The following is an 18808-nucleotide window of genomic DNA, read 5'->3' as shown; positions in this document are numbered from 1 at the left end:
ATCCAAACAACACAGTTCCAAGAAGTGACTTGAACTCACAACCTGATGAATGCAAGGTAAACCTTTAAACCCCTGTTCCACCACAACACATGGCTTATTCAAGTTTTAAGTATAAAAAGATCATAGTAAGGAGCAAAACAATTTAAAATCCCAAAAAAAGGTTCTGTGATGGGACTTGAATTAACAACTTTACGAATTTCAGGTAACACCATAAACCCCTGCACCAGAAATACACTCCGACAACATACTCATTAAGAGTAGGTATGAAAAGATTAAAGAATCGTGAGGAACAAAATGGTCATAGTACAGTAAGGCATAAATTGTCAAAAAATGTCATGGTATAATAAGGCATAAAAATGTGAAAAAAAGTCATCGTATAGTCAGGAAAAAAAAATCTACAAAAACAGCTCCAAGACGGGACTTGAACTGACAACCTCATGAATGCAAGGTAAGACCATAAACCCCTACACCACTACAACAAATCGTGAATGTGTCATAGTATAGTAAGGTCTAAATATGTCAAAAAAGTTCATAGTAAAGCAAGGCATGGAAACATGAAAAATATTTAGTATAAAATGGCATAAAAATGTCAAAACCGTCATAGTATAGTGAGGCATGAATCGTCAAAAAATGTCATAGTATAGTAAGGGATAAAAATGTCAAAAAAACGTCATAGTATAGTAAGGCATAAAAATGTCAAAAAACGTCATAGTATAGTAAGGCAAAAATCGTGAAAAAACGTCATAGTATAGTAAGGCAAAAATCGTGAAATAACGTCATAGTATAGTAGGGAATAAAAATGTCAAAAAATGTCTTAGTATAATATGACATGAAAATGTCAAAAACATCATTGCATAGATCGGAAAAAAAATTAAAAGTGCAAACTATACAGTTTCAAGGCAGGATTTGAACTCACAACTTCATAAACGCAAGGCAAGACCTTAAGCCCCTGCACCACCACAATACATGGGCCATTTAAGTTTTAGATATAAAAGGATCAAAGTATAGAAAGGCATGAACGTGTCATAGTATAGTAAGGCACATAAACGTCAAAAAACTTCATTGTACTGTAAGGAGCATAAAAATTTAAAATCCAAAAAAAAAGGTTCTATTACAGGACTTGAACTCACAACCTTATGACTGTAAGGCAACAACATAAACCCCTCCACCATAGCAACACCTAAATACATATACACATTAAAAGTAGGTTTGAAGATTAAAGAATAGTGAGGCACAAAAGGGTCATAGTATAGTAAGGCATGAATTGTCAAAAAATGTCATGGTATAATAAGGCATAAAAATGTGAAAAAACGTCATAGCATAGTCAGGAAAAAAAAAAAATCCAAACAACACAGTTCCAAGAACAGACTTGAACTCACATCCTCATGAATGCAAGGCAAGACCTTAAAGCCCTACACCAACAGAACTACACGACACATTGTTCTGTCAAGTTTTAGTTATAAAAATATAAAAATATAGTAAGACATAAACGCATTATAGTATAACAAGGCATGAAAACATGAAAAATATTTTGTATAAAATGGCATAAAAATTTCAAAAACGTCATAGTATAGTAAGGCATAAAAATGTCAAAAAAACGTCATAGTATAGCAAGGCATGAATCGTCAAAAAACATCATAGTATAGTAAGGGATAAACGTGTCATAGTATAGTAAGGCATAAAAATGTGAAAAAACATCATAGTATAGTCAGGAAAAAAATTTTTTTTAAATCCAAACAACACAGTTCCAAGACGGGACTTGAACTCACAAACTAATGAATGCAAGGTAAAACCTTAAACCCCTGCACCACTAAAGCACGTAATTTGTTCAAGTTTTAGGTATAAAGAGATCAAAGTATAGTAAGGCATAAACATATCATAGTATAGTAAGGCACACAAATGTCAAAAAACATCATCATATTGTAAGGAGCAAAAAAAATTTAAATCCAAAAAAAAAGTTCCTTGATGGTACTTGAATTCACAACCTTACAAATTTGACATACATACACACATACACACACACACTCATTAAGAGTAGGTATGAAAAGATTAAAGAATCGTCAGGAACAAAATGGTCATAGTATAGTAAGGCATAAATTGTCAAAAAATATCATGGTATAATAAGGCATAAAAATGTGAAAAAAAGTCACAGTATAGTCAGGAAAAAAAAAAAAAAAAATCCAAAAAACACAGTTCCAAGACGGGACTTGAACTTACAACCTCTTGAATGCAAGGCAAGACCGTAAACCCCCACACCACCACAACAAAAAACAGCTTCAACTCTTAAGTATATAAAGATAAAGTGTCATAGTATAGTAAGGCATAAAAATGTCAAAAAATGTCAAAAAACATCATAGTATAGTGAGGCATGAATCGTCAAAAAATGTCATAATATAGTGAGGCATAAAACATCATAGTATAGTTGGCATAAATATGTCAAAAAACGTCATAGTATAGTAAGGCATGAAAATGTCAAAAAATATCATAGTATAGTAAGGCATAAATGGTTCATAGTATAGTGAGGCATGAAAATGTCAAAAAAACGTCATTGTATAGGAAGGCTAAAAATGTCAAAAAATGTCATAGTATAGTAAGGCATAAAACGTCATAGAATAGTAGGGCAAAAAAATGTCAAAAAATGTCATAGTATAGTAAGGTATAAAAATGCCATGGTATAGTAAGGCAAAAAAATGTCAAAAAATGTCATAGTATAGTAAGGCATAAATATGTCAGAAAACATCATAGTACTGTAAAGCATGAAAATTTTTTTAAAAAAAGTCATCGTATAATAAGGCAGGAAAACATAAAAAATATTTAGTATAAAATAGCATAAAAATGTCAAAAACATCATAGTATAGTAAGGCATTTATCGTCAAAAAACATCATAGTATAGTATGGCATAAAATGTCATAGTATAGTAAGGCATAAATCGTCAAAAAAAGTCACAGTATAGTAAGGCATAAAAATGTCGGAAAAACTTCATAGTATAGTGAGGCATAAATGTGTCATAGTATAGTAAGGCATAAAAATGTCCAAAAAAACGTCATAGTATAGTAAGGCATAAAAATGTCAAAAAAACGTCATAGTATAGTAAGTCATAAATGTGTCATAGTATAGTAAAGCATAAAAATGTCAAAATATGTCATAGAATAGTAATGCATGAAAACATTAAAAACATTTAGTATGAAATGGCATAAAAATGTAAATAAACGTCATAATATAGTAAGGCATAAAAAGTCATAGTATAGTAGGCATAAAAAGTCAAAAAAACGTCATAGTATAGTAAGGCATGAAAATGTCAAAAAATATCATAGTATAGTAAGGCATAAATGGTTCATAGTATAGTAAGGCATGAAAATGTCAAAAAAACGTCATTGTATAGGAAGGCTAAAAATGTCAAAAAATGTCATAGTATAGTAAGGCATAAAACGTCATAGAATAGTAGGGCAAAAAAATGTCAAAAAACATCATAGTATAGTAAGGGATAAACGTGTCATAGTATAGTAAGGCATAAAAATGTGAAAAAACATCATAGTATAGTCAGGAAAAAAATTTTTTTTAAATCCAAACAACACAGTTCCAAGACGGGACTTGAACTCACAAACTAATGAATGCAAGGTAAAACCTTAAACCCCCGCACCACTAAAGCACGTAATTTGTTCAAGTTTTAGGTATAAAGAGATCAAAGTATAGTAAGGCATAAACATATCATAGTATAGTAAGGCACACAAATGTCAAAAAACATCATCATATTGTAAGGAGCAAAAAAAATTTAAATCCAAAAAAAAAGTTCCATGATGGTACTTGAATTCACAACCTTACAAATTTGACATACATACACACATACACACACATACTCATTAAGAGTAGGTATGAAAAGATTAAAGAATCGTCAGGAACAAAATGGTCATAGTATAGTAAGGCATAAATTGTCAAAAAATATCATGGTATAATAAGGCATAAAAATGTGAAAAAAAGTCACAGTATAGTCAGGAAAAAAAAAAAATCCAAAAAACACAGTTCCAAGATGGGACTTGAACTTACAACCTCTTGAATGCAAGGCAAGACCGTAAACCCCCACACCACCACAACAAAAAACAGCTTCAACTCTTAGGTATATAAAGATAAAGTGTCATAGTATAGTAAGGCATAAAAATTTGAAAAACATCATAGTATAGTGAGGCATGAATCGTCAAAAAATGTCATAATATAGTGAGGCATAAAACATCATAGTATAGTTGGCATAAACATGTCAAAAAACGTCATACTATAGTAAGGCATGAAAATGTCAAAAAATATCATAGTATAGTAAGGCATAAATGGTACATAGTATAGTGAGGTATGAAAAAGTCAAAAAAACGTCATTGTATAGGAAGGCTAAAAATGTCAAAAAATGTAATAGTATAGTAAGGTATAAAAATGCCATGGTATAGTAAGGCAAAAAAATGTCAAAAAATGTCATAGTATAGTAAGGCATAAATATGTCAGAAAACATCATAGTACTGTAAAGCATGAAAATTTTTTAAAAAAAGTCATCGTATAATAAGGCAGGAAAACATAAAAAATATTTATTATAAAATAGCATAAAAATGTCAAAAACATCATTGTATAGTAAGGCATTTATCGTCAAAAAACATCATAGTATAGTATGGCATAAAATGTCATAGTATAGTAAGGCATAAATCGTCAAAAAAAGTCACAGTATAGTAAGGCATAAAAATGTCGGAAAAACTTCATAGTATAGTGAGGCATAAATGTGTCATAGTATAGTAAGGCATAAAAATGTCCAAAAAAACATCATAGTATAGTAAGGCATAAAAATGTCAAAAAAACGTCATAGTATAGTAAGTCATAAATGTGTCATAGTATAGTAAAGCATAAAAATGTCAAAATATGTCATAGAATAGTAATGCATGAAAACATTAAAAACATTTAGTATGAAATGGCATAAAAATGTAAATAAACGTCATAATATAGTAAGGCATAAAAAGTCATAGTATAGTAGGCATAAAAAAGTCAAAAAAACGTCATAGTATAGTAAGGCATGAAAATGTCAAAAAATATCATAGTATAGTAAGGCATAAATGGTTCATAGTATAGTAAGGCATGAAAATGTCAAAAAAACGTCATTGTATAGGAAGGCTAAAAATGTCAAAAAATGTCATAGTATAGTAAGGCATAAAACGTCATAGAATAGTAGGGCAAAAAAATGTCAAAAAACATCATAGTATAGTAAGGGATAAACGTGTCATAGTATAGTAAGGCATAAAAATGTGAAAAAACATCATAGTATAGTCAGGAAAAATTTTTTTTTTAAATCCAAACAACACAGTTCCAAGACGGGACTTGAACTCACAAACTAATGAATGCAAGGTAAAACCTTAAACCCCTGCACCACTAAAGCACGTAATTTGTTCAAGTTTTAGGTATAAAGAGATCAAAGTATAGTAAGGCATAAACGTATCATAGTATAGTAAGGCACACAAATGTCAAAAAACATCATCATATTGTAAGGAGCAAAAAAATTTTAAATCCAAAAAAAAAGTTCCATGATGGTACTTGAATTCACAACCTTACAAATTTGACATACATACACACATACACACACATACTCATTAAGAGTAGGTATGAAAAGATTAAAGAATCGTCAGGAACAAAATGGTCATAGTATAGTAAGGCATAAATTGTCAAAAAATATCATGGTATAATAAGGCATAAAAATGTGAAAAAAAGTCACAGTATAGTCAGGAAAAAAAAAAAATCCAAAAAACACAGTTCCAAGATGGGACTTGAACTTACAACCTCTTGAATGCAAGGCAAGACCGTAAACCCCCACACCACCACAACAAAAAACAGCTTCAACTCTTAGGTATATAAAGATAAAGTGTCATAGTATAGTAAGGCATAAAAATTTGAAAAACATCATAGTATAGTGAGGCATGAATCGTCAAAAAATGTCATAATATAGTGAGGCATAAAACATCATAGTATAGTTGGCATAAACATGTCAAAAAACGTCATAGTATAGTAAGGCATAAAAATGTCAAAAAAACATCATTGTATAGTAAGGCATAAAAATGTCAAAAAATGTCATAGTATAGTAAGGCATAAAACGTCATAGAATAGTAGGGCAAAAAAATGTCAAAAAATGTCATCGTATAGTAAGGTATAAAAATGCCATGGTATAGTAAGGCATAAAAAGTCAAAAAAATGTCAAAAAATGTCATAGTATAGTAAGGCATAAATATGTCAGAAAACATCATAGTACTGTAAAGCATGAAAATTTTTTTAAAAAAGTCATCGTATAATAAGGCAGGAAAACAAAAAATATTTAGTATAAAATAGCATTAAAATGTCAAAAACATCATAGTATAGTAAGGCATTTATCGTCAAAAAACATCATAGTATAGTAAGGCATAAAATGTCATAGTATAGTAAGGCATAAATCGTCAAAAAAAGTCACAGTATAGTAAGGCATAAAAATGTCGAAAAAACTTCATAGTATAGTAAGGCATAAATGTGTCATAGTATAGTAAGGCATAAAAATGTCCAAAAAAACGTCATAGTATAGTAAGGCATAAAAATGTCAAAAAAACGTCATAGTATAGTAAGTCATAAATGTGTCATAGTATAGTAAAGCATAAAAATGTCAAAATATGTCATAGAATAGTAATGCATGAAAACATTAAAAACATTTAGTATGAAATGGCATAAAAATGTCAAAAAAACGTCATAATATAGTAAGGCATAAAAAGTCATAGTATAGTAGGCATAAAAAAGTCAAAAAAACGTCATAGTATAGTAAGGCATGAAAATGTCAAAAAAACATCGTAGTATAGTAAGGCACAAATGTGTCATAGTATAGTAAGGTATAAATCATCAAAAAAACATCATAGTATAGTAAGGCAAAAATCGTCAAAAAACGTCATAGTATAGTAAGGAATGAATTGTCAATAAACGTCATATATTACTAAGGCATAAACCTGTCACAGTATAGTAAGGCATAAAACATCACAGTATAGTAAGGCATAAATCGTCAAAAAACATCATAGTATAGTAAGGCATAAAACATCATAGTATAGTAAGGCATAAAACATCATAGTATAGTAAGGCATAAATCGTCAAAAAACATCATAGTATAGTAAGTCATAAATGTGTCATAGTATAGTAAAGCATAAAAATGTCAAAAAATGTCATAGAATAGTAATGCATGAAAACATAAAAAACATTTAGTATGAAATGGCATAAAAATGTAAATAAACATCATAATATAGTAAGGCATAAAAAGTCATAGTATATTAGGCATAAAAAAGTCAAAAAAAACGTCAAAGTATAGTAAGGCATAAAAATGTCAAAAACATCATAGTATAGTAAGGCATAAATCGTCAAAAAACATCATAGTATAGTAAGGCATGAATTGTCAAAAAACGTCATATAATACTAAGACATAAACCTGTCACAGTATAGTAAGGCATAAAACATCATAGTATAGTAAGGCATAAAAATGTCAAAAAACGTCATAGTATAGTAAGGCAAAAAAATGTCATAGTATAGTAAGGCATAAAAATGTAAAAAAAAACCGTCATAGTATAGTAGGGCATAAAATGTCATAGTATAGTAAGGCATAAATTGTCAAAAAAAGTCACAGCATAGTAAGGCATAAAAATGTCAAAAAACGTCATAGTATAGTAAGGTATAAATCATCAAAAAAACATCATAGTATAGTAAGGCATAAATCGTCAAAAAACGTCATAGTATAGTAAGGAATGAATTGTCAAAAAACGTCATGTATTACTAAGGCATAAACCTGTCACAGTATAGTAAGGCATAAAACATCACAGTATAGTAAGGCATAAAAATGTCAAAAAACGTCATAGTATAGTAAGGCATAAAAATGTAAAAAAAAACGTCATAGTATAGTAGGGCATAAAATGTCATAGTATAGTAAGGCATAAATCGTCAAAAAAAGTCACAGTATAGTAAGGCATAAAAATGTCAAAAAAACATCATAGTATAGTAAGGCAAAAAAATGTCATAATATAGTAAGGCATAAACATATCATAGTATAGTAAGGCATAAAAATGTCAAAAACATCATAGTATAGTGAGGCATGAATCGTCAAAAAACGTCATAGTATAGTAAGGCATAAATCGTCAAAAAACATCATAGTATAGTAAGGCATAAATCGTCAAAAAACATCATAGCATAGTAAGGCATAAAACATCATAGTATAGTAAGGCATAAATCGTCAAAAAACGTCATAGTGCAGTAAGGCATGAATTGTCAAAAAACGTCATAGTATAGTAAGGCATGAATTGTCAAAAAACGTCATATAATACTAAGGCATAAACCTGTCACAGTATAGTAAGGCATAAAACATCATAGTATAGTAAGGCATAAAAATGTAAAAAAAAACGTCATAGTATAGTAGGGCATAAAATGTCATAGTATAGTAAGGCATAAAAATGTCAAAAAAACGTCATAGTATAGTAAGGCATGAAAATGTCAAAAAAACATCGTAGTATAGTGAGGCAAGAATCGTCAAAAAAACATCATAGTATAGTAAGGCATAAAAATGTCAAAAACATCATAGTATAGTAAGGCATAAATCGTCAAAAAATGTCATATAATACTAAGGCAAAAACCTGTCACAGTATAGTAAGGCATAAAACATCATAGTATAGTAAGGCATAAAAATGTAAAAAAAAACGTCATAGTATAGTAGGGCATAAAATGTCATAGTATAGTAAGGCATAAAAATGTCAAAAAAACGTCATAGTATAGTGAGGCAAGAATCGTCAAAAAACATCATAGCATAGTAAGGCATAAATGTGTCATAGTATAGTCAGGCATAAAAATGTCAAAAAAACGTCATAGTATAGTAAGGCATAAAAATGTCAAAAAAACGTCATAGTATAGTAAGGCATAAAAATGTCAAAAAAACGTCATAGTATAGTAAGTCATAAATGTGTCATAGTATAGTAAAGCATAAAAATGTCAAAAAATGTCATAGAATAGTAATGCATGAAAACATTAAAAACATTTAGTATGAAATGGCATAAAAATGTAAATAAACGTCATAATATAGTAAGGCATAAAAAGTCATAGTATAGTAGGCATAAAAAAGTAAAAAAAACGTCATAGTATAGTAAGGCATGAAAATGTCAAAAAAACATCGTAGTATAGTAAGGCATAAATGTGTCATAGTATAGTAAGGTATAAATCATCAAAAAAACATCATAGTATAATAAGGCATGAATTGTCAAAAAACGTCATATAATACTAAGGCATAAACCTGTCACAGTATAGTAAGGCATAAAACATCATAGTATAATAAGGCATAAAAATTTCAAAAAACTTCATAGTTATAGTAAGGCAAAAAAATGTCATAGTATAGTAATGCATAAAACATCATAGTATAGTAAGGCATAAAAATGTAAAAAAACCGTCATAGTATTGTAAGGCATAAAAAGTCATATTTTAGCAAAGTATAAAAAAGTCATAGTTTAGCAAAGTATAAAAAAGTCATAGTATTCATGGTTATAATTTCATGCGATTTTGACAGAAATTCAACTCATACTTTGATATATCTACAATTTAATTTTTAATCCTGCTAGCAACCTGACTGCTAGCGTGCAGATGACAGAAGCCAGGGTATCTTGCTAGGTAACGCTAACTAAGATGGTTAAATAACCTTAATTGACATTTTTCTGGTGACGATAGGTACCACTGTGATATTCTCACATGACGTGAGCCTTCAGATAGCCCCTGCCCTTTCAGTCAATCAAATGCCAGCTTGCCTAAATTGCTTGTCTTGGAGACGTTATCTCTTGGAGGCACTCTGCAATTATCTAATCTGATTTCACTCCAAACACAGTGCGAATGAGTTCACTCAAATATTGGTACGGACAATTCTATCCGCCCAAAATATTGGTAGGGACATGTTCCTTCTGTCCGTATGCAAACCTAGCACTTGTCTATAATATAATAATAGAATGGTATAATAATTGAATTTAAGCTGCCAGCTGTGTCAACTTTCAGTTTGAGCAACAATGAGTCAACTCACTCACATGGGCCAATGGAGCTGACATTGTGGGGGTGGGCAGACATTCAAAATAAGTCATAGTAAAGTGGATTGAAGTCAAACAAAGTTTGAGTCATGGTGTGTATGATGAGAGCTGGTGCCTTGGTATATTCATAAATGTGTAAACCATTAGAGGCACTTTTGATATGACTGTGGAGAGACACAGGGGGTGTGATACATTTATTCAATTGATATAGCCTGAAAACACATTTGCATTTCCGTTGTGGGATTATATTTATCTGTTTCTCTTGTGTCAGTGGGTTTGATGTAGTGATATACATCTTGATGTCATATCTGTAAAATATTCTGCTCTGTGGTTTTCAGCAATCATCACTTTTTCCAGACTGAAAATCTCAACCACCGTTTGATGGATTACCATGGTATATTGTAAAGACAATGTCGGTCCCCAGAAGATAGATTCAAATTCAACTTGGTTACTTGGGACTTTTGAGGTTGACATTTTGGGCTTTTAACAACACAGTAACATGTTTTGACAACTACTATTACATTGTACAGATATTAATGGTGACCAGAATATGACTTGTACACTGCAAAAAGCAAAAGGAAAAATATATTAGATGAAGGTCCTAGCGAGACACAATTTTACTTGTTTCAAACTTTTATGTCCGTAATGATCTTGAAAATATATAGAACTCTTTGCTGAGATTTTATTACTGGTTCTGGGTAACTTAATGCTTGAAACTCATCTTATCACAATTATAAAGCTGTCGCAACTGTAAAAAAGTGTTCCTGTTCTGTTGGCAGATAATTTTACTTATTTTATTGTTTTCTGTCTTGTTTTGCATTAAAGTAACTTTGGTGATTGCCTTACATTTTACGTCAGGGTCGTCAGCAGGTAAAAGTTTCACTTATCCAGTCAAATATCTCAATATGTTTTGGATTGATTGGCAAAATATTTTGTAGAGACATTCATGGTTCCCAGATAATGTATCCCAATGACTTTTGTGATTGACAGACTCTTCTGTTACTGCCACCTAGAGGTTGATATTTGTATTTTTGATAAGAATTTCTCAACAGAGTGCTGCAGGAATGAGTCCTAAAACCCATAAACTAGTTGCATTTTAGCACTTCGGGTTCCCTTGTCCAGAAGTCTGTGGGCTTTTTGAATGTTTTTTGGTTAGATGGATGGATAGATTGTCACAGAGCTTATTTTCTGCAGTAATCCTAAAGCCAATGTAAAAACACTATTTGCTTTTTGTCGAGGAAACCAGACTTAAGAGCTAACTCCAAAGACACATACCCTGCAACACTATATATTGGTCTGATAGTCATAAAACTTTCCCTCAGGATGAAGTTATGATATAACAACAAAGCTATCCCTTCAACTATGGTCATAGTTTATGACCAAATACCTTCAAAACTATTTTCTTCAAAATCAGCTGAACTTTGTATTTGATACTAATGAGCAACTGGCAGCACACTAACATGCTAAACTCAGATGGTTAACATGGTCAATACTGTACCTGCCACATGAGCATGTTAGCATGCTGACATATTCACAGCTAGCGCAAAGCACCACGGAGGCTAAGTACAGCCTCACAGAGCTGGAGCATGACGTTAGACTCTGTGGACATTGAGCTACAGTTTTTACCTCTTCCTACTCCAAATGACACTAAAACTATTTTCAGGAGGCACCTCTGTGCCGACGTGTTATCACACTTCCCACTCTGGTTTGTTCAAACATTTGAAGAGTGACTCAAAAGATGTGCAGTGATACAGAAAACTTCTTCAAATTGAAATGTTCTGTGGGAGAAGCTGACCTGAAATGCTGCTCTTTTCAGCTCACACTAAGATATCTCATTATATTTTTTATGTTTATTTCTTTTTCAGCAGATGGCCGGCAGATTTAGTTTAATTCCACTTTTGATTGCCAAGTACTGTGAATGGTTTTTCGCTGCTGTTTTTATCACAAAATGTCCCATTTTTGTCCTGAAAGCAATCAATTGTTACATTGTTTATTATAATTGAGTATATTAAGATGTACTAAATAAGGATTTCTTTTTCAGGAAAATCTGTTTAGGAGACAATTTTTTCAGTTTTCTTTTGTGCGTCAGCTCATCAGATTTATATTTGTACAAATTTACAGCATCTCAATTAGTGAATTATATTGAGGGCTCGGTTGCAGACACACTTTGTGCTTCTTGCTGATAAGACTGGTGTGTTTTCATTAACATATCTCGCCTGCAGCAGCTTGTGGGAGAAGATAATATGATTGAAAATTCTGTATATCAGATGTCTTCTTCTACATGGATGTATAGGACACAAACCATCCATTTTGAAAATGTGTCTCATTATGTAATATCGGAGTGACCAGGGCCTGTCTTGTACTTTTATCATTTACTTAAAGAGGGTGATTCTCTTTTCCACTGCACTACACACTGCGCTGTACACAAACACACACGTTCACCTGTGCACACATGAGCACAAAAGCACCTGTGCATGGCAGGGCTCCGCTGTTGAGAGCAAATATGTCTGTTCCCAAGACAACAGCAGATAATAGAGTCATTATAACAGGACAAACAGATTACACAGTGCAGTGCTGCCACAGAGAACCACACATCCCATCAACGACATCAAAGAAATACTTTAAGAGGCTGGCTCGGGAAAAATAAGACATATTTTAAGTTAAGATCTATTATAGTTTTTTTTCTTCCTTTGACTTATTTAGGCCGAAGAATGGAAGGATTTTTTTGTTTGCTTCTGTTTTATTTTTCATCTAAGGAGACAGCTCATTCTCATGCTCATGAAATACATCACAACTTCAGGAGAAAGGAAAAAAACGTTCCCAGACAAAAAAACAAACTGGAAAGTGTTTATGGATTCATTGTCGTACCAGTTGATGATAGACAGCAGCCAAGTGGACATTATTTGATATGAAAATGTCACAGATGATAACAAGATAATATCCGCTCTGTAGTTTCTGCAGGCCATCTCCCTGAGTCCCTGTAAATCCCTCTTAATCATCCTGTATTTATTACTTTGGAAATGTAAGGACACTAATGCATGTTGGAGCTGAAGCTGAAACACAAGAGCTCAAACTACACAAGTTATTTCATTTAACAAACTGCTTTCATGACTTCCTCAACCTTCCTCCTTCTGTCCAGTTTTAAACTTAAAATAAGGATGTGAAAATCTAACAGGAAACACATACAAGGGTGGCGACCCGGCATTTGAATCGATACCTAATACACTCAGGTCTGATTGCAGCAGCGAGAGGCTGCTGAGAGCGATAGTCGCACAGAAACCTCGAATGACTCGTCCAAACAGAAGTATCTGTTAGTTGGTGGATAATGTCTTTGAGTGTAAAACACAATGTTGATGGATTTGTCCGTGGAGGAGCTCTGTCTGCATGCTCGAGTTGCAGCACAAATCAAATGAAAGTTGTCATTTCTCCACGGCCCCCACTGTAATTCATTATGTCCTAATTACCCCACGAGAACAAATTGAAGCCATAAGAATCAATATCAATTAATTTGCTAATTTTGGGCAAGGAAGGGAGAAGACAGATGGCTGGGTAGAATGCAAATCTGTCCTGAGAGGTAATTATAATTGACACACACTTTTGGGATGTCACAAGCATGTTTCGCTGCTTCTTGTACATGACGTTCACTGTGACCCAAATTGAGTCTTCACGAGCAGTAGTCTCCTTAAACATGTTTTTCTCCTGCATGAATTAGAATAAATTCTGTGGGAAGAGAGCAATTTCTATGAATTGCTCATATCTGCTGCCACCATGATAGAGCCACTAGTCACAGATTTGCATCATATCCAAATGGTTGTCCTGTTTCCAGAAAGCACGTTGCCATTAATATCCCATGTGTGTTGCGTGAGGGAGAGCAATGAAGATTTGTGTGTTTTAGATATTCTTGATGAGGTCACTCATGTTGTTGGTAGAAGCCACTTTCCCTTTTTTGTGCGTATAGTGGAAATGATGTGCACGTTGCTTCTCATCGTTCAAAAGAATTCAATCGGCTCATCTGCAGTCAGCGCACGCCGGCAACACGCTCGGCTGCTGCTGACCTGCAGCAGATCCAACAGCTTCCTGCAGAGACCTCAAACTTCGAGGACCGATCAGTGATTCCGCATCTTTCAGTGCATTTAAAAACTCAACATTTATGCATATCGTTTTTCCAGAGAATACCAGTGTTGTAGATTTTATTCTGCATTCTCCAGGTGGCCCAAATGTTCCCACTGACTGCAAACTTTGCTCAGGTGTCACATGACCTACAGTCATATGATAACAGGTGGTCGTATATTGTGAATAAGGGAGAGTAGAACCTCGGTAGCTGTTTTTCTAGTACATGGACTTTCAGTTTAGACAATTCTGTTTCCAAGGTCAAGACTGATCTATCATACTTAAGCAGTATTGTTGCCGGAGGCTATACAGCGTTTTCAAATCAGTCTGCAGCATTAAGTGCATTTTGAGTTGAAGTTGATTTACACAGTGCTCTGAATTAAATTGAAACTGATGGCAAAAAATAAGAGAGCAAGAACTAAATCAAGCTGTGTAACATATTTTGAAACTGATCAGTATAATATTGAAGTTAAAGAGCAACTCCACACTAGACTTTGCTCATAGCTGTTTCCTGGGGCAGGGTTTTTTAAAGGTCAAATATTGTATAAAGGTCCATGTGTTGTTTTATATTAATACTGTGAAAGTATCAAAGCCTCAGTCCACAGAGAAATGCACACAGCCTGTATTCAGAAACTGAGCCTTAAAACCAGCCGTCAGGACTTCCTGTAACTTTGTGATGTCACAACAAAGCAAGCAAGTTTTCAACACAGGGGAAAATGCAAATGTCTTAATATGAATGGTCGGAGTGCCAGTGTTTCAGGAATATAAGAACCATGTTATTGGGACCCAGCTACATGAATAAAGTTAATATTAATATCTTTGTAAATCCTAATATCATTCTTTGTCTTACTTCTATTTGGGGGATAATAATGCTCTACAGTTCTCATCATCTGGAAGCTTTGGGGGATGTAAACAGGGAGTATAACGTCACCGTGGCGTCGATTAGCTCTGGGCTACAACTTTAGCCCGTTGAGATAAGGGTTGGATTTTTCTTCCACTTCCATTTGTTCTTTCAATGGAGAACTAGCTTCAGAGTCAGATCTCTACGACTGATTCTGCTCTGAATTAGCCAGCCACTTTAATACCAGCACTGGTTCTCAGATTTAATCTGTAATTGTTCTTCAGATACCAACCAGGCTGAAGGGGACACAAGTCCTCATGTTGGTTCCCATTGCTTTTATTCTATTATAGAGAAGTTCTATCTGACAAAACACTGTGGGCTCATAACAACAAGTGACCCTGCTCACATTAGACAAAGTCATTTCTACTATTGTTAAAGTTAAAAATATTAACTTTAAATTAATTTAGAATAACAATTTGTTTGAACTGTGAAATTCAGATTTTAAAGAAAGTGTCAAAAAATAAATATTAAAGTCAATAAAAATGTTTAAATCCACCGTTCAAACCTTCCTGGTGCAATACATACATACACACTGTACATGCAAATATAAGTACTCACTTTGCCAGAGCAAATCAGACTGCTGCAGCCATTTGTTATTTATTTATTTCTTATTTGAAGTGCATAACTAAACACATGCTTGAGTGGGTGGAAAGCCCTATGGGAAAAACACAGAATCAATATCTGAGAGCACAAAACAAAAACTTGCTCAGGACATATCTAAAAATAAATAAATAAATAAAGAATAAATGCTGTACACTACACCAGAAATATTATACCTCCATTTGGAAGGCAGTTGTTGAAGTGATACACATGCCAACTGATGGTGGGTGTTTCTTGGCTCTGCTGTTGGTGTTTAGTACTCACAGTTATGGGCAGTGGTGGAGGAGAGATAATCAATAAGACTCTCTTCTTTCATCCCTGCATATTCATCCGCAGTGAGCTTCATTCATAATGCAATCTCTGAAGCAACTTCATGTTTATCCTGCAAAGCATATAACATCCTTTATATTACATCTGAAAAATTAAAACTCATGTGCTGCATGAATCCTATTGTTAGACCCACAGGTTGGTTTTCAAAAAGAGTGTGTTTGTGTGTGAGTCAGCAGCTTGTGGTCTAAAGATAAAGTTTAATTAAGCTAAAAGCTTCACTGGCTCGTCCGTACTCCTTTCCAATCGCTCCTCCAAACTCCTCTACCTCACCGGAAACTTCTGACTAATTGGACCCCACCCCACCCCCTCAACCCCCCCCCCCCCCCACCCCACCCCACCAACCCCGCCCCCCCCATCCCTCCCGCCATAATCTTTGAGCCCAAATAAGATTAATGAGCAGCAACATTTCTGTGGCGTGCACCTATTCAAAACCCACCCCCTTTTTGTTCCTTTCTTTTTTTGGCAGCTCTCGCAGACTCTTAGGGAAATTTCTTGCTTGGTCATGTTTGTAAACAGAAGCTGATCTGGGGCTTTTTGAGTAGCGGGTTAGCGGGTTAGCGGGTTAGCGCCTGTGACCCCGCTGCCGCCTCACAGGGCGCCCGGCACTTTGGCGAAACCTTTCCGCATCACTAACTCCTGGTGTCTGTCTGCTCTCTTCCCAGGCTACGGGCATGCAGCGCCGGGGACCGACGCAGGGAAGGCCTTTTGCATGTTTTATGCCGTCCTGGGAATCCCTCTGACTCTTGTCATGTTCCAAAGCCTGGGCGAGAGGATGAACACTTTTGTCAAGTACCTCCTGAAGCGTATCAAGAAGTGCTGCGGCATGAGCATCACCGACGTGTCCATGGAGAACATGGTGACCGTGGGATTCTTCTCTTGCATCGGCACGCTGTGCATCGGGGCCGCCGCTTTTTCCCATTATGAGGACTGGAGCTTCTTCCAGTCGTACTATTACTGCTTCATCACATTAACAACTATAGGCTTTGGGGACTTTGTGGCCCTCCAAAAGAACCGGGCCCTCCAGAAGAAGCCCCTGTACGTGGCCTTTAGCTTCATGTATATCCTGGTGGGCCTGACGGTCATCGGGGCCTTCCTCAACCTGGTGGTGCTCCGCTTCCTGACAATGAACAGCGAGGACGAGCGGCGGGACGCGGAGGAACGTGCCTCGCTCGCCGGCAACCGGAACAGCATGATCATCCACATCCAGGACGAGTCGCTGCAGCGTAGTCGGCGGCGACGTGAGCCGTACAGGGCGGAGGTGACTGATTTGCAGTCGGTCTGCTCCTGTATGCACTACCACTCGCATGACTTCAGCAGCTCTGGGGGAGGGATGGGAGGCCTGGGCTGTGCCTTCTCCCATCAGAACTCATTCAGCTCGCAGCTGAACCCCAATCAGTACTTTCACTCGGTTTCCTACAGGATCGAGGAGATCTCGCCCAGCACCTTGAAAAACAGCTTCTTCCCTTCGCCCATCAGCTCGGTGTCTCCGGGCCTTCACAGCTTCACAGAAAATCACCAGCTCATGAGGAGAAGGAAATCTATCTAAACCCTTACACACACACACACACACACACACACACACACACACACACACACACACACACACATATACACACACATACACACACAGGACAAAATGAGTTTCCATGTTTTATATACAAGGTCAAACATTTCCAATGCTGCTCCTTACCAAATCTTATTTCAGCACTTTTTTCCCCCTGTTTGGTTGTATGTAATATAAGACGAATTCTTGGGAACGGAGGAAGAACACTGCGCCGAACAGCAAGCGTGGACACAATGGGATGCAAAGCATGAAGCATGGATGTCTATTTTTTCAAGAGATTGCTCCATTTAAAAAAACACTAAACACAAACTACGAGACCTTCCTTATTACAGATTTGCAGTACAAAATTGATATATTAACTTTGGTTACATACCAAATGATGCACACTTGGGGAAATGCTATTTTTCAAAAGGGAGTATGCTTGTTTCACCTTAACTTGAAGAAACTTTTACCGTTATGTACTACTCCATTGCCTCACTGCAGACAGAGAATTTAAAATGACTTAAAGCATCAGGTATTGTTTTCTATAAGCAATCATATATTTCAACGGTTTCACCACACCATCAAGCCAAAATATCGTTGCCAATATTAGCATGTGCATTAGATGTCATTTAATAAGTGTGCCATGGTTTTGTGACATTCTTTAGTCTGTTTTCGGAGCAGCGGAGTGACGGGGCATCTGTTTGTCTTGGATTCAAAGGATCATGCTGCTGTTATTGACATTTCCCTCCTCCATCGTCTAAAAATCCAGATCTGGCCACAAAAACTTTAATTTCACCCATTTTTCACAAATTTTTTTTCATAGTGAAAGTTAAAATTGATCTGAAGGAGGGCAAAAAAACCCACCCTCCTCACTACACTGTTAAACAGATTTGCAAATCTATTTCGGGGTCTGTGCAGCTTTCAACAAATATTCTAAATTCCATTATGTAGTTGCTGAATCCTGCTCAAAACGAGCGAATAGTTAAACAACAACCGTGTGTTGTGGTATGACTGCAGAGAGTCCACACACAAAGAGTGAGTCGATCTACCAAAGCTCTGCTTCCAAACACTTCGGTTTCGGCTCCGTGACATTCACCTGCCGACCTGTAGGGCACCAATACGCACCCAAACAAGCACCTTTACATACTTATGTCTGTAGATGTATTGCTTCGCCCTCTAACAGATACTCGAATGGTTCAAACCTATTTTTTGTTGTTGTTTTGTTGTTTCTTTATTTAAGGTCATCTAAAT

The 18808-nt window shown here is 35.0% G+C and overlaps 1 protein-coding gene across 1 annotated transcript in view; it reads left to right on the top strand.

Annotated features, from left to right (window-relative positions):
- Positions 1 to 18367, top strand: part of kcnk9 (potassium channel, subfamily K, member 9) — a 54786-nt gene extending 36419 nt beyond the window's left edge. The window contains exon 2 of the mRNA XM_056398529.1: positions 16674 to 18367. Within this exon, the coding sequence (XP_056254504.1) occupies positions 16674 to 17557 (884 nt within the window). The 3' untranslated portion in view covers positions 17558 to 18367. The remainder of the gene's footprint in view (positions 1 to 16673) is intronic.
- The last annotated feature ends 441 nt before the right edge of the window (positions 18368 to 18808 follow it).

Source organism: Seriola aureovittata, chromosome 16 (assembly GCF_021018895.1).
Source record: "Seriola aureovittata isolate HTS-2021-v1 ecotype China chromosome 16, ASM2101889v1, whole genome shotgun sequence".
NCBI classification, from domain to species: domain Eukaryota; kingdom Metazoa; phylum Chordata; class Actinopteri; order Carangiformes; family Carangidae; genus Seriola; species Seriola aureovittata.
This window is presented reverse-complemented; position numbering and strand designations above follow the sequence as displayed.